This window comes from Anomaloglossus baeobatrachus, chromosome 4, assembly GCF_048569485.1.
Source record: "Anomaloglossus baeobatrachus isolate aAnoBae1 chromosome 4, aAnoBae1.hap1, whole genome shotgun sequence".
NCBI classification, from domain to species: Eukaryota; Metazoa; Chordata; class Amphibia; order Anura; family Aromobatidae; genus Anomaloglossus; species Anomaloglossus baeobatrachus.
The window spans coordinates 594,805,515-594,832,280 of NC_134356.1; the positions used below are offsets into that span (position 1 = coordinate 594,805,515).

General features: G+C 43.8%; 1 protein-coding gene across 2 annotated transcripts in view; it reads right to left on the bottom strand.

Annotated features, from left to right (window-relative positions):
* The window catches only part of TGFA (transforming growth factor alpha), a 96,779-nt gene that overhangs the window by 41,581 nt on the left and 28,432 nt on the right, over positions 1–26,766 (bottom strand). For both annotated transcript variants that reach the window (XR_012753071.1, XM_075346156.1), the window contains exon 2: positions 11,579–11,638. Coding sequence is in view for 1 of the 2 variants with exons in the window: in XM_075346156.1 (XP_075202271.1) it covers positions 11,579–11,638 (60 nt within the window). In the remaining variant the exon portion in view is untranslated. The remainder of the gene's footprint in view (positions 1–11,578; positions 11,639–26,766) is intronic.

The window sequence follows — 26,766 nt, forward strand, 5'->3', positions numbered from 1 at the left end:
AATTTTGTATAATGAGTATGATAACCTTAGGCACAAATGATCAATTTAACAGGATATTACAAGAGCTGATGATTGAGAAGATTTACACGTCAGCAGCATAGTCATGTACCCTGTGATGATGACCAATCTGCAATAGTCAGACCAGCAGACTTTTACATTTTGGGAAACTCACTAGTTTTTGGGGCCGGACAGGTAATAGATATGACAGTGATTCTGAGCTTTACATTGAGAATCACCCATCTATAACATACACCAACAGTTTCATAAAGAGTATTGGAAATTCCCATCTCCTCTAAAGCCACGACCCACCCCAGTCACTCTGAAATCCTCAGACATAATTTCCTTTGAAACAACTAACTGCACTTCATTCCCCCAATCAGTTTAGCCGGAGGATTACCAGGGATAAGAATGATTGCAGGAAGGAGAAAGGCGACCTGACAAATTACAGGGAAATCTATCATTAGAATAAAAAGATGATTCATTCATTAAAATGTGACTGGTGGCCACATCGTAAAGATAAATGCAAATTTCTGGTACTAAACTGTGTAAAAGTAAATGGAGATTACGGAGGCAGCTACTGGGTATGTAGCGGATGATCCGATCACAGACTAAATGATGTGGGCACTTGGTGTCTTCCTTTTAGGCCCCCTTCACACGTCAGTGATACACGTGCGTGTTTGGTCCGTTTCTGTATATACCGGAGACACGGCCAAACGTGCACCAATGTTAATCTATGATTGTGGTCACACGTCCGTTATTTCATTATGTCCGTGTGTGCGTGTCCGTGATCCGTATGTGTTTGCGTTTTGCACGGATGCATGTCCGTTATCTGCACGGAGCACGCACACGTGGACACAATGAAAGTCTATGGGTATGTGCACACACGTTAGTAAACACGTATGCATCTACCTATAGTCCGTGTCCGTTTGGTGTTTTTATTTCTAGTGATGTCGGCTATTCTTTCTATTTCTGTGTATGTCGGTCAATCTCCCTGAGTCCGTCGGTCGGTCTCTCTGTCTCTCTGTCGGTCTCTCTGTCTGTCTGTCCCTCTCTCACAGTCTGTCGGTCAGTTTCCCCCCCTCTCTCATACTTACCGTTCCCCGATCTCCGGTGCAGCGCTGCACGGCATTCACACTGCTGCGGCGGCTTTTACTATTTTGAAAAAGCCGGCCGCTCATTAAACAATCTCCTATTCCCTGCTTTCCCCGCCCACCGGCACCTATGATTGGTTGCAGTGAGACACGCCCCCACACTGAGTGACAGGTGTCACACTGCACCCAATCACAGCAGCCGGTGGGCGTGTCTATACTGTGCAGTAAAATAAATAAATAAATAATTAAAAAAAAACGGCGTGCGGTTCCCCCCAATTTTAATGCCAGCCAGATAAAGCCATACGGCTGAAGGCTGGTATTCTCAGGATGGGGAGCTCCACGTTATGGGGAGCCCCCCACCCTAACAATATCAGTCAGCAGCCGCCCAGAATTGCCGCATACATTATATGCGACAGTTCTGGGGCTGTACCCGGCTCTTCCCAATTTGCCCTGGTGCTTTGGCAAATCGGGGTAATAAGGAGTTATTGGCAGCCCATAGCTGCCAATAAGTCCTAGATTAATCATGTCAGGCGTCTATGAGACACCCTCCATGATTAATCTGTAAATTACAGTAAATAAACACACACACACCAGAAAAAATCCTTTATTAGAAATAAAAAACACACACATATACCCTGGTTCACCACTTTAATCAGCCCCAAAAAGCCCTCCATGTCCGGCGTACTCCAGGATGGTCCAGCGTCGCATCCAGCGCTGCTGCATGGAGATGACAGGAGCTGCAGAAGACACCACCGGTCCTGTCACCTCCACACAGCTAATGAGGTGAGTAGCGCGATCAGCTGAGCTGTCACTGAGGTTACCCGCTGTCACTGGATCCAGTGACAGCGGGTAACCTCAGTGACAGCTCAGCTGATCGCACGGCTGTCTTCATTAGCTGCGTGGAGGTGACCGGAGCGGCGGTGTCTTCTGCAGCTCCTGTCACCTCCATGCAGCAGCGCTGGATGCGACGCTGGACCATCCTGGAGTACGCCGGACATGGAGGGCTTTTTGGGGCTGATTAAAGTGGTGAACCAGGGTATATGTGTGTGTTTTTTATTTCTAATAAAGGATTTTTTCTGGTGTGTGTGTGTTTATTTACTGTAATTTACAGATTAATCATGGAGGGTGTCTCATAGACGCCTGACATGATTAATCTAGGACTTATTGGCAGCTATGGGCTGCCAATAACTCCTTATTACCCCGATTTGCCAAAGCACCAGGGCAAATCGGGAAGAGCCGGGTACAGCCCCAGAACTGTCGCATATAATGTATGCGGCAATTCTGGGCGGCTGCTGACTGATATTGTTAGGGTGGGGGGCTCCCCATAACGTGGAGCTCCCCATCCTGAGAATACCAGCCTTCAGCCGTATGGCTTTATCTGGCTGGCATTAAAATTGGGGGGGACCGCACGCCGTTTTTTTTTAATTATTTATTTATTTATTTTACTGCACAGTATAGACACGCCCACCGGCTGCTGTGATTGGGTGCAGTGTGACACCTGTCACTCAGTGTGGGGGCGTGTCTCACTGCAACCAATCATAGGCGCCGGTGGGCGGGGAAAGCAGGGAATAGGAGATTGTTTAATGAGCGGCCGGCTTTTTCAAAATAGTAAAAGCCGCCGCAGGAGTGTGAATGCCGTGCAGGGCCGCGCCGGGGATCGAGGAACGGTGAGTATGAGAGAGGGGGGGAAACTTCAGTCACTCGGGGGATTAGCGGTCACCGGTGAATCCTTCACCGGTGACCGCTAATCAGTACTCGACACAGACAGAGCCGCGGTATGAGGATGAAGTCGGGTGAAGTTCACCCGAGTTCATTCTCATCGCGCAACTCTGTCTGCTGTCAGCCGACATTTATAAACGACATTGTGCATCACACACACGGACATTCCACACGGACATTCCACGTACACATACACGTTAATTCCACACGCACACACGGACGTTCTGCACACAAACACGGCTAGCATACGCAATTCACACAGGTGCCACACGGACCATAAAAACGGACACAAAAATGGGACACGGACCCGAAAAACGGCCCGTAACACACGTGCGTGTTTTTCACGGACGTGTGAAGGGGGCCTTAGACTGTGATGTCATTTGATGGAGGCGTTCTCTTTGATACATATAAAGATCAACTACTTTTGCCCTTCTTAAAATCACCCCTAAGTATACATTTATCAGACTGTGGAGGTAGTGTTTTGTTTTCAATGGCCTTCGTCTCGATCTCGATCCAAGGTCACTTGATGGATGAATGCTCTGTAGGAAGATCGATCTTGTGCAAGCCTTTATAGGTCAATAAGTGTCTTATCCACCATTACTTTGATCGCATTAAAGGTACCGTCACACTAAGCAACTTACCAGCGATCCCAACAACGATAGGGATCGCTGGTAAGTTGCTAGGAGGTTGCTGGTGAGCTGTCACACTGCGACGCTCCAGCGATCCCACCAGCAACCTGACCTAGCAGGGATCGCTGGAGCGTGGCTACACGAGTTGCTGGTGAGCTCACCAGCAACCAGTGTCCCAGCCCCCAGCGCCGCGTGGAAGATGCTGCGCTTGGTAACTAAGGTAAATATCGGTAACCAACCCGATATTTACCTTGGTTACCACTGCACGGAGCTACACGTGCAGAGAGCAGGGAGCAGCGCACACTGTGCGCTGCTCCCTGCTCTCCTAGTACAGCACACATCGGGTTAATTACCCGATGTATGCTGCAGCTAAATGTGCACAGAGCAGGGAGCAGCGCACAATGCTTAGCGCTGGCTCCCTGCTCTCCTACTTACAGCACACATCAGGTTAATTACCCGATGTATGCTGCAGCTAAATGTGCACAGAGCAGGGAGCAGCGCACAATGCTTAGCGCTGGCTCCTTGCTCTCCTAGCTGCAGGACACATCAGGTTAATTAACCCGATGTGTCCTGCAGCTAGCTACATGTGCACAGAGCAGGAGCCGGCAGCACAGGCAGTGAGAGAGGCTGGTATCGAAGGTAAATATCGGGTAACCAAGGACAGGGCTTCTTGGTTACCCGATGTTTACATTGGTTACCAGCCTCTGCAGAAGCCGGCTCCTGCTGCCTGCACATTTAGTTGTTGCTGTCTCGCTGTCACACACAGCGATCTGTGCTTCACAGCAGGACAGCAACAACTAAAAAATGGCCCAGGACATTCAGCAACAACCAACGACCTCACAGCAGGGGCCAGGTTGTTGCTGGATGTCACACACAGCAACATCGCTAGCAACGTCACAAAAGTTGTTCGTTAGCAGCGATGTTGCTAGCGATGTTGCTTAGTGTGACGGGGCCTTTAGTCATCGGGTTGCTGGTTCTCATTGTTCCTTCTATTCTTCAGACCATGATGTCCTTCTTCAATGATTGCTCTCTTCGTTTGATGTGTCCAAAGTAGGCAAGTCGTAACTTGGTGATTCTTGCTTTGAGTGACATATCTGGCTTGATTTGTTCCAAAATTGATTTGTTTGTTCTTCTTGCCATCTATGGTAATGATAACATCCTTCTCCAACACAACATTTTGAAGGCCTCCATTCTTCTTCTGTTTTGTTTCTTTCTCGCTCAGTTTCACATATGTATGTAGGTGGACTCTATTACATAAGTGATCTCCATGTATAAGATACTCACAATATATCTATATGGAGCTATGGAGAGCTATACCCATAGTGCTGTTTATACAGTTGACTAACATTTTATCAGTTTATTGGGGTCCACTAGGACCTCCACCAATCCCGAGAGCAGGGCAATGTAATTTTCTATGTGACTTCCATAAAAGCTCATTACTGTACTTGACCACCTGTGCCAGTGCCATAGAGTGGTGGTGTGCATGCTCATCAATAGACTTCCACTGAAGTTTGGCTGTGTGTAACTGGTTCAATCCAACATGTCCTTTAAATTTGTTGGCTTTGACCTCAGGAGAGGTAAATTTAATCTTGATAATGTAGGTTCCCATTTACAGTGTACGCTTTGTCATGGAAGATGGGCACACAAAAATTGGCAAACTTGCATGTTAAGTAACTTATTTCTGTAAGTCAAGTCTATATAGCAGTAATGCTGTTCAAAATGTATATACTCAATGCTCATATGTATCTTAGTGCTCAGCAAATTCTCCTGTGCCTTTTTACTTCAATAGCATGTTCGGTCAGATGTAGTATTATGGAGCTACCATTGCAATATCTCTATAAAAATTGTGCCTGATAGAGCAGCATGTTACACATACAGTAACACGCATGTGTTATCATGCATATAGCAAATATGCTAAAATCTAAAATATCCGTTAAAGTTCAAAAAAGTATCCATCTTTTAGGTCAGTGATCCTCAACTCTCCCTATTCAAGAACCACATTCAGCTCACAGAGGGTCAGGAGCCACATTTAGATCACCACCACCCTCCCCGAATAGTGCCGTCCAACCCTCGAACAGTGACCCCCAGAGGCTCCATAATCGGTATCATGACAGCCATAGTTTCCTCCAAAGAAATCACACCAAGGCAGTACTTATGCATCTAGGGGTTCCCACCTTACCCCCATTCAATGTTCACGCACCAAGAACTCCCACCATGCGTTGTTATCATATCCAGCTCTCTCTCTCGCTGTATCATCTTATGTCCAGCTTAGCATTAATATAATTTCAGTCCATCCGCACGGCCAGTATATGTGCATCTAGATCTGCTCTTCTATGCGGAACTACTCATAAAAGTTACCATCTTGAGATCTACTCTTCATGGTTGCTTGCTAGACCTGGTCCAAATGCACCAAGTTGGCAGACAGCCGCGAGTCACACATCACGGGGACGTGAGCCACATGAGGCTCCCAAGCTACAGGTTGGGGATCCCTGCTGTGCATGTTGAGTGTATATTAAACACGGTGACATGTCTGTTTTCTGCTGGCAGCATGGGTGTCACATGGACTGCACACTAATGTGATCCGTGTGAGATCAGTGTGATACATACCGGAGAATACACATCCCTTAAAAATAAAGACTTTTTATACTTACCTGTCTCCGGTGCTGCTGTTACTTCCAGGTCCTGCTCATTACATATTCACTGCACTCACCGTGGACCCGGAAGTAGCAGCAGGGCTGGAGACAGGTAAGTATACCAGCTCATGCTGTTTGTGTGCTATCCAAATGTTACATGGATAGCACAGGGACAGCACATGTAGAACACACACATGCACACACATATGTACCTTCACCACGGACCATGCAAAACAGACATGTAAAGGAAGCCTCACTCTATTTTATACACTACATTTTTGCTCGATATTTACAATGTGCACTCCATGGAAGAAAGGTCCAAATATATTAGAAAGAAAACTCATAAAATCTGCAGTCTGGGAAAAGGGTTGTGGTGCTGCCTGGTTAAACACACACATGAACAAACTCACATGAGAGTGCTGCCTTTCAAGTGAGCTGTCATTATTTGCTCTGTGAATTCACAGGTGAAAATCTGCTGTGGCTCCAACTTTAACCCTTTCTGCAAAACTTTCTCTCCTAACTCTTCCTTAGGCCTGCGATTCCCAGCAAATTATTTATATACAGTATTCCCCGTACAGTATAAGGAGTTTTGTGCATTTGATTTATAAAGATTGGACAGCCTATATAGCAGAATTAAAGGGGGTTGTTTGGGATTTAAAAAAATGTGGTAAAAGCAAGAAAGATGTTATAATGATAAAATACCCATTACTCACTCATTAGATTTCCTTATTTTCCAGCGCTAACGCTCTGGTGGCTCTTCTATTCACGTGACTGCTGAACTCAATCACTTGCCTCAGTTTCATACTTGCTTGTGCATGACATGACCACTGAGGCCTGTGATTGGCTGCTCTAGTCATGTGACAGATACACTACAAGATCTATAGTGTGGCAAGGTGGGAGCAGCAAGGTGTTGAATAGGTGAGTAATAGTTAATGTATTATTTTAACTATTTACTTATTTAATAGATTACGATAGTAGTTATGTATATCACATTTCTGCTTCTTGGATCTTTTTTTTGTCAATCCCAATTCCTGGACAACCCATGGCATGTTTTTCTATCCTTAACCATATGGACTGAAGCAGATACTTCTTCCTCTTGCCCAGACACGGTGGCCATAGCCATTTGATGGATGATATTGGCTTCTGACCTATATTGTTTGCAAATCTTCAACATGAATAGTGTATTTTAGTACTCGCTCATAAGAAAGTGATTTATTTTTTCAGCTAAGACATTAGTGATCATTGGCAAAAGTGTACAAGTTAAAATAATGAGAGTATTTATATTTTATGTACCTGTATGAATATACATACAATGTGGACTGCTATACTGTCATTCTGAATGCATGTAGATCTAGTATTATACATTTGCCCCATGCTGTGCATTCTTGAACACTAGAATAGAGATCTCAATGTTCTAGATAAGGCTGGTTTCACATTACGTTTATTTAATATCCGTCCATAACGTTTTTTTAGCGGAAAAACGGATCCAGTGCAAATGCGTTTTCACTTCAATGCATTTGCAATGGACTCGCGTCCACCTGCGTTCGCATGCGTTTGCGTGCGTTAGACACAGGATCCGTACTTTTGCGTTATTTTAACATGTTTTAAAAACGCTACTTGTAGCGTTTTTTACCTTTGTCAAAATAACGCATCTCACAGGATCCTTCACATTGCGCCGCGAGCTGCAATGCATTTCAATGAGCGCTGGATCCTGCCTAGCAGAATGCGTTGAGTTGCGTTGTAACAGGATCCTGCTTTTGTACTGAGCATGCCCAGAAAGTACTGAGCATGCCCAGAACCAGTCTCGCGTGATCTGTCTCTCTCTCCTCCTCCCTCCCTCACCCTCTCTATCTCTGTCTTTCCCCCTTCCTCTCCTGTCTCTCTCTCCCACCTGAGAGCTGCGGACACTCGTAACCAAGGTAAATATCGGGTAACCACTTCTCTTAGTTACCCGATGTTTACGTTGGTTACGTGTGCAGGCAGCCCGGCTCCTAGCAGCTGCAGACACTCGTAACCAAGATAAATATCGGGTATCCAAGCCCGATGTTTACCTTGGTTACGAGCGTCTGCAGCTGTCAGAAGCCGGCTCCCAGTCTGGCACGTTTAGTTCCCCTCACTCCCGATCACATGACTCCAATGCCCGCCCCTAAACATCCAGTCACAGGATCCTGCAAAGTAACACATGCGTTAGCATGCGTTTATTGCTGTAAAAGCAGGATCCGCTTTTGCAGCAAAAAAACGTTCCTGACGCATGTTAAAAAAACGTAGTGTGAAAGCAGCCTAAATGAGATAAAATACCAATGTCTATATATTGACAGGTAAAGATCCATGTTACTGCATGAGATTTTGTATGTTTTGTTCTGTCGGTGTGTCCGTTTTATACTGTCTGTGTGTCCGTTTTGTACTGTCTGTGTGTCCGTTTTATACTGTCTGTGTGTCCATTTTGTACTGTCTGTGTGTCCGTTTTATACTGTCCGTGTGTCCGTTTTATACTGTCCATGTGTCCGTTTTGTACTGTCTGTTTGTCCGTTTTGTACTGTTCGTGTGTCCGTTTTATACTGTCTGTGTGTCCATTTTGTACTGTCTGTGTGTCCATTTTATACTATCTGTGTGTCCATGTTGTACAGTCTGTATGTATGTTTTGTACTGTCTGTGTGTCCATTTTGTACTATCTGTGTGTCCATTTTGTATTGTCTGTGCGTTTTGTTCTGTCCGTGTGTCCGTTTTATACTGTCTGTGTGTCCGTTTTGCACAGTCTGTATGTATGTTTTGTACTGTCTGTTTGTCCATGTTGTACAGTCTGTATGTATGTTTTGTGCTGTCTGTGTGTCCATGTTGTACAGTCTGTATGTATGTTTTGTACTGTCTGTGTGTCCATTTTGTACTGTCTGTGTGACCATTTTGTAGTCTGTGTGTCCATTTTGTACTGTCTGTGTGTCCGTTTTGTACTGTCCGTGTGTCCGTTTTGTACTGTCTGTGTGTCCATTTTGTACAGTCTGTATGTATATTTTGTACTGTCTGTGTGTCCGTTTTATATTGTCTGTGTGTCCGTTTTGTACTGTTGTTTGTCCGTTTTGTACTGTCTGTATGTATGTTTTGTACTGTCTGTGTGTCCGTTTTATACTGTCTGTGTGTCCGTTTTGTACTGTCGTTTGTCTGTTTTGTACTGTCTGTATGTATCTTTTGTACTGTCTGTGTGTCCGTTTTATACTGTCTGTGTATCCGTTGTTTTATACTGTCGTTTGTCCGTTTTGTACTGTCTGTGTGTCCGTTTTGTACTGTTTGTGTGTCCGTTTTGTACTGTCGTTTGTCCGTTTTGTAGTGTCTGTATGTATGTTTTGTACTGTCTTTGTGTCCGTTTCGTTCTGTCTGTGTGTCCGTTTTGTACTGTCGTTTGTCCGTTTTGTACTGTCGTTTGTCCGTTTTGTACTGTCTGTGTGTCCGTTTTGTACTGTCGTTTGTCCGTTTTGTACTGTCTGTGTGTCCATTTTGTACTGTCTGTGTGTCCGTTTTGTACTGTCGTTTGTCCGTTTTGTACTGTCTGTATGTATGTTTTGTACTGTCTGTGTGTCCATTTTGTACTGTCTGTGTGTCCGTTTTGTACTGTCCGTGTGTCCGTTTTGTACTGTCTGTGTGTCCATTTTGTACAGTCTGTATGTATATTTTGTACTGTCTGTGTGTCCGTTTTATACTGTCTGTGTGTCCGTTTTGTACTGTCGTTTGTCTGTTTTGTACTGTCTGTATGTATGTTTTGTACTGTCTGTGTGTCCGTTTTATACTGTCTGTGTGTCCGTCGTTTTATACTGTCGTTTGTCCGTTTTGTACTGTCTGTGTGTCAATTTTGTACTGTCTGTGTGTCCGTTTTGTACTGTCGTTTGTCTGTTTTGTACTGTCTGTATGTATGTTTTGTACTGTCTGTGTGTCCATTTTGTACTGTCTGTGTGTCCGTTTTGTACTGTCCGTGTGTCCGTTTTGTACTGTCTGTGTGTCCATTTTGTACAGTCTGTATGTATATTTTGTACTGTCTGTGTGTCCGTTTTATACTGTCTGTGTGTCCGTTTTGTACTGTTGTTTGTCCATTTTGTACTGTCTGTATGTATGTTTTGTACTGTCTGTTTGTCCGTTTTATACTGTCTGTGTGTCCATTTTGTACTGTCGTTTGTCTGTTTTGTACTGTCTGTATGTATGTTTTGTACTGTCTGTGTGTCCGTTTTATACTGTCTGTGTGTCCGTCGTTTTATACTGTCGTTTGTCCACTTTGTACTGTCTGTGTGTCCGTTTTGTACTGTTTATGTGTCCGTTTTGTACTGTCGTTTGTCCGTTTTGTATTGTCTGTATGTATGTTTTGTACTGTCTGTGTGTCCGTTTTGTACTGTCTGTGTGTCCGTTTTGTACTGTCGTTTGTCCGTTTTGTACTGTCTGTGTGTCCGTTTTGTACTGTCTGTGTGTCCGTTTTGTACTGTCTGTATGTATGTTTTGTACTGTCTGTGTGTCCGTTTTGTACTGTCTGTGTGTCCGTTTTGTACTGTCGTTTGTCCGTTTTGTACTGTCTGTGTGTCCGTTTTGTACTGTCTGTGTGTCCGTTTTGTACTGTCGTTTGTCCGTTTTGTACTGTCTGTATGTATGTTTTGTACTGTCTGTGTGTCCGTTTTTACCGTCAGTGTTTTTAACAGATGAATAAATACTGTATATAGATTACATAGCTTGCCTTATACTTTTAAATGTTAAACATGTATAGCACATGGATTCTCCTTTGATCCCATCCGTGAGTTTTCTGTGTATTTCACGAACCCACCAACTTCTAATTTAATTTTTCATCCATGATACCAGAAAAAAACTAACATGAGTTTTGCATGGAAATGTGATCCATATACAAATATGAACATGTTAAAAGAACCGTAGGTGTAATGTGCAGGTTTTGTATCCAAAAAATAAGCAGAAACCAGACGTACGTGCAACACAGATGTCTGAATGAGGCCTAAAAGATATCGGTAATGGATGATTGATAGACGGCTGTATAGAGGTGAGAGGATTTAGAATGTTTTCTATTCGTAAAGTCAGAGAAATTAAATGAAATGTTACATAGTTCTATCCTAAATAAAAAAAGCTTCTCATAGATTTTTTTCTTTAAAAAAATGTGTGACTACCGTATGTCGCTTCTCATGTAGGACATTTATGGTGTGTCGTACGATCTCGGTTTTCCATATGTATACATGGCTGTATTGGTGCAACATAGTAAATGGGTTCCCAGGTTTTGCGTTCCAAGACTGTAGGGATTATTAGTGTCTGTATAACCATCCACAACGCTTTTTGGATATACAGTTCTCCTACATGTTTTCACCATCTCGATCTAGTAACAAAGGAGGTGGACCAGCTGGACCCCTTCCCTTCGAGGGCGCCATAGCAGTCATATAGTCTGCCTCCTAATATGCTTTTGCTTAATATTAAACACACAGTAGAGAGGATAAATATGGAAAATAAACCTAGTTATATAAAGGTTACTTACCACTAACTGTGATTGCTTCTGTTGTGTTTTCCAATGCATGGCAAGCAGCTAAAATAATACCTATAAAAACAAGAAAACTCTATTAATATGAGCATTATAAGATAAAGCACAAACCATCTAATATATTCACAATCAGACAACCTATACCCAAACTTTTTTGATTAACTTTTGTCTATAGTAAGAGGTATATAGAAACTGTTGGCTCAAATGTGCTACAAAGAGTGATGCTTATTAAAGGGATCCTGTCACCACTAGGTTTTTCCGTTATGAGCTGTGGCCACCAGTGAGCCCTTATATACAGTATTCCAGAATACTGTATATAAGAGCCCAGACCGCTCTGTATACCATAAAAAATCTTTATTATATTCACCTAGGGGGCGGTCCGGTCCGATGGGTGTCGCTGCTCTCGGTCTGGCGCCTCCTCCATCTTGTACGATTGCTGTCCTCCTGCCCAGCCCCGTGTGCATAACGCGTCCTGAGTAACTCACACAGAGGCCTCCATCGGGCTCCTGCACAGGCGCACTTTGATCTGCCTGGCTGAGGGCATATCAAAGTACTGTAGTGCGCATGCGCGGGTGTTCTTTGATCTTTTCTCGAGCCTGTGCATTACAGTACCTGGCCCTGCCCTCAGCCGAGCAGATCAAAGTGCACATGCGCAGGACTGCAATGGAGGCCTCTCTGTGAATGACGCAGGACACGTCAAGCACACAGAGCTGGGCAGGAGGATGGCAATCCCACAAGATGGAGGAGGCGCCGGCTCAATAGTTCTAAAAAACGCCAATTTATCCCTGCAATGTGAATAAATGCATGAAAGTGGACGGTACGAGTGAGAGCACCATTGTGGTCACTATGTGAACTGTGCTGCGGACGTAACACTATAAGAAATATAAGTTACACATTGCCAACCAATTGTCCGTCAAAAGGTGAAGCTGTTTGCAACTTTTTCCCATCAAGACATTGACCCATATTTACAAACATGGTTTAAAGGAAAGACAATGTAATGAAACTGCCACATTAGCGCTCGCTGTGTGCTACATTCGGACCCCTTAGCATGAAATCTCGCACTTGCACAAACTTTTAATTGGCTTACTATTGTCCAATAATTCACACTATGAAACTGACACTAGCTGGAACTAAATCTGGAACCCCTTTCCAGACACTTTAGAAGACTGTCTAGGTGGGAAATCACATCTGGTCTTTTTGATGCAAATCAATAAGAAATTGGACTAAAGGATGAGCAACTTACGCCAATGTTAATACAAAATTGCATGCTTAGTGAACATTTCAAGGTGGTTCTTCACTTTTTGCAACAAATCTTGGCATGTGCCTAAAATTCAGAATAAGGTCTACAGAAATGGTGTGAATTATGTGCCGCCTCCCATTCACTACAGCTAGTAGAGTAAACAATGATTTCCGGGTGACTATTAGTCATTGTTAGAATATTATTTGCACTGCTGAGCGGTTTGCACTTCCAATCATCCATTGCACTACGTGATACCTGAGAGATGGCTCCACAAGGTCTCTGACCTATGACCTGCACTCCTTCTCTATGGTCTTATAATGTATAACAAGTAATGTCCATCTTCTTATCAATCCCAAGATGGTGTCCTTTGTTTTTTTCTCAGTTTACATCAAGACCATATTGCCCAACTTTTTCATGAAACTCCTGGATAGAAAATGCTGCTGAGGATCAATAAAGTTGGTGGCTCCCCATCAGAGGGACTGTTTGCGAACTGGCTATTGGTAGAGCTGAGCGATTCTGACCTGTAAAGTTTGTGGATCACACCGAGCACTGGGTGTCCAGGACTCAAATCCGGAAATGATCTTTAAAAAAATGGTCTGTGTCTGAGTTCAAGTGCTATTCATATCCCAACCGCTCAATCGAGCATCGGTGTTCTCGGGTACGCTCAGTAAGAGCCGCTTGCAGTCTCTGAATGACTCTCATTGGGGGTGAAAACATTTTCAGATGAAAAAAAGAACACTGCCCTCCCTCCCTTGGAAATGCTCTCTTTGAGTCTGGCTGTATGTGGTCAGGGAGCTGAACTGCCCCATCTTTGACTTCCATAATATTCATTACTCAAGTTGAGCCCGTATGTTTGGATCCCTATTGACTTATATGCGTTTCGGGGTCCAGGAACAAGTTCAGCTCAAGTCTGGGTTCTGAAACTAACTTTTCACTAAAGTCTGGCCAAACCTAATGAACCCGAACATAAATGGGTCTGCTCATCTCTATCTATTGAGAAGAAACCCTTCCAACAAGTAGGGATTGTCCAAATCACACCACATGTACAACCTAATGCGGGCTTTACTCGAGACGAGCTATCGTGCGATGCATCGTCGGGGTCACGGTTTTCGTGACGCACATCCGGCATCGTTCAGGACATCGTCTTGTGTGACACCTCCTAGTATCGCTCACAAATTGTGAGTCGTGTACTCGTCGCTAGGTTTCATAAAATTGTTTAATTAAAATGGCACCGGTTGTTCATCGTTTCCGTGGCATGACACGTTGCTCCGTGTGAACCACGGAAACGATGAACACAGATTACCTGCGTCCCGCGGCACCCGCCGGCTATGTGGAAGGAAGGAGGTGGGCGGAATGTTTACATCTCGCTCATCTCCGCCCCTCCGCTTCTATTGGCCGGCTGCCGTGTGACGTCGCTGTGATGCCGAACGTCCCTCCCACTTCAGGAAGTGGACGTTCGTCGCCCACAGCGAGGTCGTCTGGAAAGTAAGTGCGTGTGACGGGGGTTAAACGAGTTTGTGCGCCACGGGCAGCGATTTGCCCGTGACGCAAAAACGACGTGGGCGGGTACGATCGCTCATGATTTCGCACGATAGTCCGACTCGTGTAAAGGAGGCTTTAGACTATTTGCATTACCAAAAAATGACAAGTTATCACAACCAGTAGCAGAAAATTACCGTACTCTAAAATTCTGATTCATGGTATGAACCATTAGGCTCTCTGCCAATAAATTGGGTTTGACTGTTGTCATAACCTTAACTATTATTGCCGATAACGGTTGCCTATTCGTGTGAGACGTTGGCCATCTATATGTCTCAAAACTGATCTATACAAAATAATACCGTATATAATTTATTAGCATCTACTGTATATCTTTTTGTCTATTATCCTCCACACCAAAGACAATCTAATTTTGGAAAACCCATTAAAAATAATTATATTTCCTACTGTCTCAGCATAGGAAGTCAGGTGAGGACAATCCCTAATTTTTTTTTTTTTAGTGTACCGACCTAAAGCTTCTAGACAATAAACGGCAACAGTTTGATCTGGAGCCAAGAAATCTGTTTGGATGTTTCCCCTTAAGGTGAAGAAAATTCCCAGCTAGCAATTTAATCCCATTTTCAACACTGGATTTAACCCTTTAACCCGGTCACAGCTGGCTGCAGTTGGATCATATGCAAATTTCACGGTAGAGTATAAGGTTTTTTTTAGTTCATTGACATAGCTACATTGTCCATTTTTAGTGTATTAATTCTTATGGCTCTTGTTATATTGGAGCCAAATAGGTATTGTTACTTGGAGCATAGGCCTGAGGGGGCTAGTGGACAACTTTAGCAATGTATGGGAAAAATCAGCTTCTGAGACAGCGGTGAATGACTGATCAGCTTGGAGTTACCAAACATTATAATCATTAACATTAAGTAGACTATTAAGTCTTGTCCAGACAATTTTATGCAGAATAATTAAGTAGCAAAACCTCTGTCTCTTGCTAATTATCTTCTTTGTCATGCTAATGAGATATTGAGAAAATGCTAATGTTAAATACAATGAAGCATACCATACAACATGCATTATAACACTGACTACAGATATGGACTTAAAGACAACTTGTCATTTTAGACAATTACTATGTTCTATGTTAAGCTGAGATATTATAGAAAAGAAGAAGCCAAGAAGATTAATATATAGTGTTTTTATACGTAATATTCACACAGCTGCTGATCATCAGCATTATCTTGGTGCCTAAATACTCCCTTCATTTCCTGGACTGGTGCTGGTGATATTTTCAGTTCATTCAAGTCTTGGTTGCAAGCAGGTGTCTTGTACTCCTCTGTGGTAACGTTGCTGAAAACTTTGCTGAACTCCTATTTGTGTTATCTGTAGATAAGTAGTTCCTGCTTTTCCCCCGTGTGTCCTTCATGTGTCGTCTATAGTGTTTAGCGGGGTTGCCGAAGAGCTCATTCTATTCGTTCCTTATTTAGGGCCCAGCACTAGGGATATCTAGGGTCAGGTATCCGGCTTGGCACAGAGGTGCGGAACCTATCTAGGGTGGTGAGGGACCCTGGGACCAGCAGTTGGTTTTGTTAGGGGTCACCATCTTCGCTTTCCCTAGACACAGGGTTTCTCTTCCCTTCCCTTTTGCCCTTCGCTTGGTACTTCACCGTACCTGGCGACAGAAACATCTTTCACCGACACCGATTAGCTGTCTTCAGCTCCTGCAGGGGCCAGATTTAAAGCGTGAACAAAGCCAAACATCAGGTAATAGGGCCTGACCTGCAATATGTGAAAATGGCCACTACACAATGTACAGAGCTGGGTGCTGGACCTCCACCAATCTGATATTATTAATGACTGGTCATCAATACAGCAAGCCTGGTAAACCCATTTAAAGGGGTATCCCCATCTCCAAGATCCTATCTCAATATGTAGTAGGTGTCATAACAATAATAATATTAGCAAATACCTCCAATTAGAAATGTAGTACAGTTAGGTCCAGAAATATTTGGACAGTGACACAAGTTTTGTTATTTTAGCTGTTTACAAAAACATGTTCAGAAATACAATTATATATATAATATGGGCTGAAAGTGCACACTCCCAGCTGCAATATGAGAGTTTTCACATCCAAATCGGAGAAAGGGTTTAGGAATCATAGCTCTGTAATGCATAGGCTCCTCTTTTTCAAGGGACCAAAAGTAATTGGACAAGGGACTCTAAGGGCTGCAATTAACTCTGAAGGCGTCTCCCTCGTTAACCTGTAATCAATGAAGTAGTTAAAAGGTCTGGGGTTGATTACAGGTGTGTGGTTTTGCATTTGGAAGCTGTTGCTGTGACCAGACAACATGCGGTCTAAGGAACTCTCAATTGAGGTGAAGCAGAACATCCTGAGGCTGAAAAAAAAGAAAAAATCCATCAGAGAGATAGCAGACATGCTTGGAGTAGCAAAATCAACAGTCGGGTACATTCTGAGAAAAAAGGAATTGACTGGTCAGCTTGGGAACTCAAAAAGGCCTGGGCGTCCACGGATGACAACAGTGGTGGATGATCGCCGCATACTTTCTTTGGTGAAGAAGAACCCGTTCACAACATCAACTGAAGTCCAGAACACTCTCAGTGAAGTAGGTGTATCTGTCTCTAAGTCAACAGTAAAGAGAAGACTCCATGAAAGTAAATACAAAGGGTTCACATCTAGATGCAAACCATTCATCAATTTCAAAAATAGACAGGCCAGAGTTAAATTTGCTGAAAAACACCTCATGAAGCCAGCTCAGTTCTGGAAAAGTATTCTATGAACAGATGAGACAAAGATCAACCTGTAGCAGAATGATGGGAAGAAAAAAGTTTGGAGAAGAAAGGGAACGGCACATGATCCAAGGCACACCACATCCTCTGTAAAACATGGTGGAGGCAACGTGATGGCATGGGCATGCATGGCTTTCAATGGCACTGGGTCACTTGTGTTTATTGATGACATAACAGCAGACAAGAGTAGCCGGATGAATTCTGAAGTGTACCGGGATATACTTTCAGCCCAGATTCAGCCAAATGCCGCAAAGTTGATCGGACGGCGCTTCATAGTACAGATGGACAATGACCCCAAGCATACAGCCAAAGCTACCGAGGAGTTCATGAGTGCAAAAAAGTGGAACATTCTGCAATGGCCAAGTCAATCACCAGATCTTAACCCAATTGAGCATGCATTTCACTTGCTCAAATCCAGACTTAAGACGGAAAGACCCACAAACAAGCAAGACCTGAAGGCTGCGGCTGTAAAGGCCTGGCAAAGCATTAAGAAGGAGGAAACCCAGCGTTTGGTGATGTCCATGGGTTCCAGACTTAAGGCAGTGATTGCCTCCAAAGGATTCGCAACAAAATATTGAAAATAAAAATATTTTGTTTGGGTTTGGTTTATTTGTCCAATTACTTTTGACCTCCTAAAATGTGGAGTGTTTGTAAAGAAATGTGTACAATTCCTACAATTTCTATCAGATATTTTTGTTCAAACCTTCAAATTAAACGTTACAATCTGCACTTGAATTCTGTTGTAGAGGTTTCATTTCAAATCCAATGTGGTGGCATGCAGAGCCCAACTCGCGAAAATTGTGTCACTGTCCAAATATTTCTGGACCTAACTGTATAGTACTTCTGATTCATTATATCACTTACCTCATATTCAGAGCATACCCATAGATACATAAGGTCCTGCAATGCCCTGAACATGAGGTAAGCACCATAGTGAATCAGAAGAACTATACTACATTTCCAATTGTAGGTATTTTCCACCATTATTAATATTACACCTACTACATATTGGCATAGGATTTTGGAGATTGGAATACTCCTTTAAGTTTTTGATTTCCTTGAGCCCTATTACCAAAATATCAAAATGCTGTACACATGGGACATAGAGTTTTATAGATTTTGTCTAAGACACCTCCCTAAGGTTTTGCTAATGATCTCACTCAAAGTGAACGTGTCCCATACTGGGTGCATTCTATATTCAGGTAACTCCGAGCAGCGATCATTTTTCTTCCACAGTCTCCTGTAGCTAATTGCACTGCCGCCATTAGCCAAGCCAAACAAGAGGAGGAGAAAGCTTGTGATTTACCTCTGCTGTATGTAACTGCTGGAGCAGTCGCTCGGGGCTTCTGGTCCCGGCCTTTGAAGTGGTTGGGCCAGGCTTGTGCCAAGATACTAACCAGTGTATCGTCCTGACGGGTAAATTCTCAGTGCAAGAACTATGCTATTAGCTGCATACAGTTTACGGAGAAATGTCAGCTCACATTTAGGTGTTATTATTTAACTCCTTAATTGGGAGGGAAGGGGCCATCATTTTAGTTATATAGCTGATGAGTGAGCAGCTTTACGTGTTAAGGGTAAGTCATTACTTGCTTGTTAAAGGTAAGGTCATTTTTAAAGGTGCAATTCTCAGAATTCCACTACATTACATTGCTTATAGACCAGTTTAAAGGCAAGCTTAAAGCCGTGTCAGATCATATTATTCCATAATGGGTGCAAATGAGCATCATATTCTCAGTGACAGTCCCATTATATGCCTGGACTAGCCCATAGTGAGTTGATACACTCGGCACTTCTGGGGGGGTGCACAAGGAGGGTCCAAAATCGTCTCAAGTAGATGTAGAAGTAGATGTAGAAACTTGGCACTCAAGATCAACCGCTACTCGGATGCCTCTGCTCTTTGCCAGTCCTTGCACTGGCTGCCCATATATCACAGGATCCAATTCAAACTGCTTGTTCTCACCCACAAAGCTCTCCACAGTGCGGCACCCCTCTACATCTCCACCCTCCTCTCTGTCTATCACCCCACCCATTCTCTACGCTTTGCAAATGACTTTCGACTGACATCCACACTAATTCGAACCTCCCACTCCCGAATCCAAGACTTCTTCCGAGCTGCACCAATCCTCTGGAACGCTCTACCCCAAGAAGTTAGGACGAATCACAACTTACTCAGCTTCAGACGCACCCTAAAAACGCATCTTTTTAGGGTGGCCTATCACACTCCCTAGCCAAACTAATTTCACCTAATCCCTCCAACTTCTCATAAACCTACCCCACGTCAAACTCCATGGCACCCAAATGCATCTCAAGGCTCTGGCCAACTGATCCAGGAAGCCATTATCTATCCCCCGTTTTCTGGAGATGGCTGGATTGTCATTGTAAATAAGTACTTGTACCTTGTCCCCCCCCCCCTCCATCTCATTGTAGATTGTAAGCGCTCACGAGCAGGGTTGTCTTTTTTCCCTTTAAATATTGTATTTTCTATAACTGTTACTTGTTTGTATATGATCCTCCTGAATTGTAAAGCGCTGCGGAATATGTTGGCGCTATAGAAATAAAGATTATTATTATCAATGTGAATAGTGTTTTTTATTGTGAAGAACTTGTGGGACCAGCACAAGCACAGATGTTTCGATCTAAAAACCTTCATCAATGTGCTTGCAGAGGGTCCTCAGAAAGTATAGTAGCGTGGTGAGCGGCGTTGCTGGGTATGCCTCATACTACCTCATACCCAGCAACACTGCTCACCACGCTACTATGCTTTCTGACGACCCTCTGCACGCACACTGATGAAGGTCTTTTGACCGAAAATCTGTACTTTTGCTGGTCCTACAAGTTCTTCACAATAAAAACCACCCACCATTCACATTGATCTGGGCTCCCCCACAGACAGGAGCACTCAGTTCCTATGTGTCAGGGCACTGAACAAAAGGATCAGTCATTATAATTCCATCCGATTCCTTCTATTCCCCCAATATCATCTGTTTGGGGTAGTCAATAGGCCACTATACACATTGAAGGTTGGGCAATCCCGCCAAAATCTGTTGGTTTGGCAGATTTTTATCTAACGTATAGGGGTACTTAAGATTATTTTTTCAACCAAACACATTTATCACCTTTTCATAGGATAGATGATATTATGTAATTGCTATGGATCCCAATAATGGGACTTCCACTAATCAAAAACCAGAGTATGACTACTTTAAAAATAGAAATATTTTATTTATCAAAAATCACTTACAAACACGTATAATTAAAATAAGGGTGTTTGAGAAAGGGAGGAAAAAACTTCCCTAACCTGACCCTTCCTCAATGACGGGGGTCGGCGTCCTAAGGTGAAGACGTCCCCGTTCCTCGACGGCTTAACCCTAGTTGGTCCCTCCCTCAAGGGTTAGAAGTGTCCCCTAATAGATGGAATCAACCCCAACACTGGTAACACCACAGTGAGGAAGAGGTGCTCAGTCCACAGTAGCTAATTTGTCTGTATCACTACTTGGGTGAGTGAGGGTAGGGTCTAGGGATGTTGTCATGTATTAAGAGTCCATGTGCTCAGTATAAAGGATAGAAATGAGAGTCACATAGATTATGACCATAATATACTTTTGTCAATTATAGACACAGTTCATATGTGATATGTAGATTAGTGCAACGGATGCCCATTAAGGACATGATTCATATTGGATATATGAAGGTTCAAGAAATGCCCGACGCGTTTCGCCCTTGTCAATGTTCAGGGGCTCATCAGGGGCTTTCCAACATATTCTTGAACGAAGTGTCCACTTTTGAACAATTCAGTAGTGGTACAGATTGTTCACTTCAGGCGGGTATAAGGAGATAATACACTGTCTACCCAGCTGGTCAATCATGAGGTTAGTCAGGATAGCTTGTGCACCTTGTCTTAATGCAGGTGCCTGTCTCACTCAGTTAAAGAATCTGTATAGTCAAAACTGGACCCTGAAATATCAGATCCATCATGGAATGTACGTTACGTGCTCAGGATAAAGGCTGTGGCATAAGGCTAAATACCTCTAGTCTGAAATAGAACCAGTTCCACTTAAATATATCAGTCAGAGTAATTAATGTGGCGTCAGCGATCACTGAACGCCACATTGGTTCTCCTCAGACGGACCTGTTTAAGATTGGCTGTCATCTATTACGGTAACTCCTGGCCACACGGGGAGACAGCTAATAGGGACTGTTCTGGGTATTTATCTTGATATCGGTGGCTGTATAAGCCTCTCAAGGCCGTCGGCAACATAGGTGACCAGTGGAGGATAATTACGCTGACTGATATATTTAAGTGGAACTGGTTCTATTTCGGACTAGAGGTATTCAGCCTTATGCCACAGCCTTTATCCTGAGCACGTAACGTACATTCCATGATGGATCTGATATTTCAGGGTCCAGTTTTGACTATACAGATTCTTTAACTGAGTGAGACAGGCACCTGCATTAAGACAAGGTGCACAAGCTATCCTGACTAACCTCATGATTGACCAGCTGGGTAGACAGTGTATTATCTCCTTATACCCGCCTGAAGTGAACAATCTGTACCACTACTGAATTGTTCAAAAGTGGACACTTCGTTCAAGAATATGTTGGAAAGCCCCTGATGAGCCCCTGAACATTGACAAGGGCGAAACGCGTCGGGCATTTCTTGAACCTTCATATATCCAATATGAATCATGTCCTTAATGGGCATCCGTTGCACTAATCTACATATCACATATGAATTGTGTCTATAATTGACAAAAGTATATTATGGTCATAATCTATGTGACTCTCATTTCTATCCTTTATACTGAGCACATGGACTCTTAATACATGACGACATCCCTAGACCCTACCCTCACTCACCCAAGTAGTGATACAGACAAATTAGCTACTGTGGACTGAGCACCTCTTCCTCACTGTGGTGTTACCAGTGTTGGGGTTGATTCCATCTATTAGGGGACACTTCTAACCCTTGAGGGAGGGACCAACTAGGGTTAAGCCGTCGAGGAACGGGGGCGTCTTCACCTTAGGACGCCGACCCCCGTCATTGAGAAAGGGTCAGGTTAGGGAAGTTTTTTCCTCCCTTTCTCAAACACCCTTATTTTAATTATACGTGTTTGTAAGTGATTTTTGATAAATAAAATATTTCTATTTTTAAAGTAGTCATACTCTGGTTTTTGCTAAAATTTCTACTTTACGTCATCTATATTGGTATATAATGACTTCCACTAATCCTCATTCTCCCTCTACTGAATGGATTGTCATGGTCGCAGATGTTTGCTGCTCCTCTTTTCATTGTTTGTGGGATTGTTAAAGATAACAGAGCTCTGAACTTATGGTGGTGTCACACACAGCGACAACGACATTGCTGCTAAGTCACCATTTTCTGTGACGTAGCAACGACCTCAACAGCGACGTCGCTGTGTGTGACACAACGATCAGACCCCTGCTGCGAGATCGCTGCTCGCTCTTGAATATTCCAGGTCATTTTTTGATTGCTGCTATCCCTCTGCGCCACATGTATCCTTGTGTCTGACACCACAGCAGCGACGGTCGCGACGACTTTGAAGGCAGTGACGTAGGACTGAAGGCAGGACAAGGGCGTGTTTTTGCGGTGTATTTTACAACGCCCCCACGACTCTGATTGGTGGTCATAACAGCGTTCCGATTGGGTAACTTGCCGAAGGCGTTACAGTGATTTCATTCTTTAAGTTCCATTCTTTGTTCCACGTAGTAGAGTCTCTGTCTGGTGTCGCTAGTGTGTCGTTCTTTTTTGTGTCTTCCTTTGTTTGGCACGGTCACCCAATCAGGCGCCGCTGTAGTGATCACCAATCGGAACAGAGGGGCGTGAAAAGAGGCAATGCAAAACATGTCTAGGGGTAAACACCACGCCTCTATCAAGGTCTGAGTCGTCGCACAGTGACGCGTGTGACACATCTCAACGACCGTCGAGGTCGCTATGATCACTGCTCCGTCGCTGCTTAAAATTACATGTTTGACAGCTTACTAGCGATCAAAGGTCTAGTAGAAGACAAATCAAAGGTCTAGTAGAAGACAATCCTAGTTTGAGCTGATTTTGTGTCCAACCACTTGTCACAAGAGTCCATTTCTTAAGAGTTAATATTTCACAAAAAACCTGCTAAACTATAATACCACAATCATAAGTGGATATGTAAATGTAGTCTGAGGATCTTAGAAACCGCAGTTTAACACTAACTGAGCGGCACAGCAGTAAATAGATTTATCATTTTAAAATTATACTGTTGTACCATAAATTAATGTCTAAGGGATCAATTTCCTAAAAATAATTATATTACTCTAAGGGTTCTTTCACACTGTGTTCTTCTCTGCCAATCGCTATATGCAAGTCTATCAACAGTTGTATAATGGCCTGTGTAAACCAGACAACATTTCTATGCGCACCCAAGAATCATTAATATCATTGTCCTGGGTCCATGGGATGTCATGTTATAAGCAGCACGTGCCCTATTCACATTGGACTATGAGACACACATCCACCTCTTATTGATCTGAATGGGAGGTGGATGTGCAGAACCCGGCCACAACCACTATCAAAAGATGAAGCAGCTCCGGCACTGAGCATTTCCGGCTGCATGCTGCCACCGTCAGGACAGAGAGCAGCTGATTGGTGCGGGTGCGGGATGTCAGATCCCAGCCGATCAGACATTGATGACCTATCCTAAGAATAGGCCACTGTAAGGGGCCCTTTGCACACTACGACATCGCAAGCCGATGCTGCGATGCCGTGCGTGATAGTCCCCGCCCCCGTCGCAGCTGCGATATCATGGTGATAGCTGGAGTAGCGAACATTATCGCTACGCCAGCTTCACATGCACTTACCTGCCCTGCGACGTCGCTCTGGCCGGCGACCCACCTCCTTATAAAGGGGGCGGGTCATGCGGCGTCATAGCGACGTCACACGGCAGGCGGCCAATAGAGGCGTGGGGGCGGAGATGAGCGGGACGTAAACATCCCGCCCACCTCCTTCCTTCCGCAGAGCCGGCATGAGATGCGGTGACGCAGGTAGGAGATGTTCCTCGCTCCTGCGGCTTCTCACACAGCGATGTGTGCTGCCGCAGGAACGAGGAACAACATCATACCTGTCGCTGCTGCCAAATAGTGGAAATGCCGGACCCTACACCGATGATACGATAACGACGATTTTGCGCTTGTTAATTGTATCAAAAAGGATTTACACACTACGATATCGACTGCGACGCCGGATGTGCGTCACTTTCGATTTGACCCCACCGATATTGCACCTGCGATGTCGTAGTGTGCAAAGCCCGCCTAAAAGTAGGGGACAACCTCTTTAAGCCAAATTTAAAATCATCTCACTCAGCGCACAAGCATTTTATTTATTTGTCGGGTGTATACCGACCTGTTCAGCAAGGCTAATATTCGGAAGCAAGTATTTATTCGACACTTTTTTCCCTGATTATTGGCCTACCTAACTTTGACCTGGGAACAACCTTTAAGTATTGTCAGAGTACATTGTGATATATAGCATAGATAGAAGACAGCAATACGCCCCTTGAAGGAAGGAGGCCTAATTAGGATCAGTCCAATCTCCTTTGCATTTAAGTGGTGTAAGGGTCCCGTTACACATAGCGACATAGCAACGATCCCACCAGCGATCCAACCTGGCAGGGATCGCTGGAATGCTGCTACATGGTTGCTGTTGAGCTGTCAATACGGCAGATCTCAACAGTGACCAGCCATCAGCCACCAGCGACCCGTGTAACGACGGCTCCCTGCACACTCAGAATCGGCGCTCGTTGGTCTTCTGCCGTCAAACACGCCGGTGCGTGCTGCACAGAGGGAGATCAATGAGCAAAAAATGGTCCTGATCGTTTTGTCACGATCAGCAACCTCGCAGCAGGGGCCGCTTGCTGCTGCTTGTCACACACAGCGATATCGCTGGCGAGGTCGCTGATATGTCACAAAACCTGTGACGTTTCAGCGATCTCGCTAGCGATCTCTCTATGTGTGACGGGGGCTTTACCGTGTGTAGACCTTGCACTGAAGAACTGCCATTCTACGCAAACGAAGGGAACTGGAACTGACCTAAGCTCCTGGAAGGAGGGTGACGGGAGTAACAGACATAAGACCATTCCGACCTGGGTGGCAAATATCGGTACTATAATGATGAGCTTAGTTTAATACTTGCTTTAAGCCCCCGCTCTTTTATGCTTGCTTGGGTTATAAAGAACTAGTATGCCATGCATTGCAGAGAATAATTAATCTTCTTGGTTACTCATTAGCTATAACGAATATCTTAATCTAATTTATCAAGTTATTTTGTGCCAGAGCCAAATTTTTAAAATCTTGATGGGTACCAAGTTTAGTTGGGCAATGGCACCATGTATAATTGCTCTTTTACGTGCAGGTCACACGTTTTTTGGCATCTTGCCCAGTGTTGCCCAAACATCTCAACTCCAACAAGATCTCGCCTGGCAGTCTCCGAGATGTAATCACTGCTTTTTTACAGGAAAATCATTTGCACTTTTGGAAACCTGCTTAGTTCCCATCCTCTCATCTGGTTTATTCTGGACTCTTTCCAGCCACCTCGTTTCTAATACTATTTGCAGGCAATTTTCCCATTGAATTCCAGGCCATGTATTCAGAAGATGAGTGACGGCAAAACACCGGCTAATAATTTACATGTATGAAATTCTGTCTAACAAGCTTGACAGATAGCATTCCAGAGTGTCAGATCAGATGCCTTCAAAGGTAGCAATTATATGTCAGGAATCACGTGCAGAATCATCAGATATGCAATTAAAAAAAATGTACACTACATTACACATATATAAATAGTATAATATATATAATATATATTGGATGGCACGCCGTCATCCAACTAAAAATGTGTTTGGCAATTCTGAACATGCAAAATTTTACCATAGTGGCAGTAATGGTGAATTATAATGTGCTGAAATGGATAAACCCATTGTCTTTAGGATGTCATGGACATAATGTACTGTGTCTACAGAAGGGTGCATTAGTGACAGTTGTCAAGATCTTCTTTGACTTTCAAGACTAAAGACCTGAAAACATTGGGTCAGAAGACGATTTTATATTACACCATTGACCATATAGCACTCCTGGCCTTTGTTGGGATATCAACCAAGTCAAATGGCCAAATTCAGGTCAAATGGCTTAAAAAAAGCTGTGTGATAAAAAAAAAGGGTGTCGTCAATTGTCCCTTTTCACAACCTCTGCTTGTCAACTTACGCTCTATTGTCAATGGCACCCATCATCGTGTCAGATCCTGTTATCCTTTGAGCCAGATTTTAGGTAAGTATATGAATACGTGCCTTAGCCCTCCACCAAATAGGAAACCCTTTGGGACCTTCGTAACCCACCTTCAATGACCAAGCCAGGTCTTTAGATTCAATTGTTAAACTCATAATTGGATTGGAAGAACTAGTTGTCTGGATGTGCAAAGCAGTCTTCAGTACTGACCATATTGGAAGCTAACATCTCAAACCGTGCACACCACCATTGATATACAAGGGTCACCCTGCAATCAATCCAAAGGGACCTTTGAAAAGTTTGCTATGGTCCTACATTTTCAAATACATCCCACAGTTCATCACTGTTGTCTAAACCACATTTCTGCAGC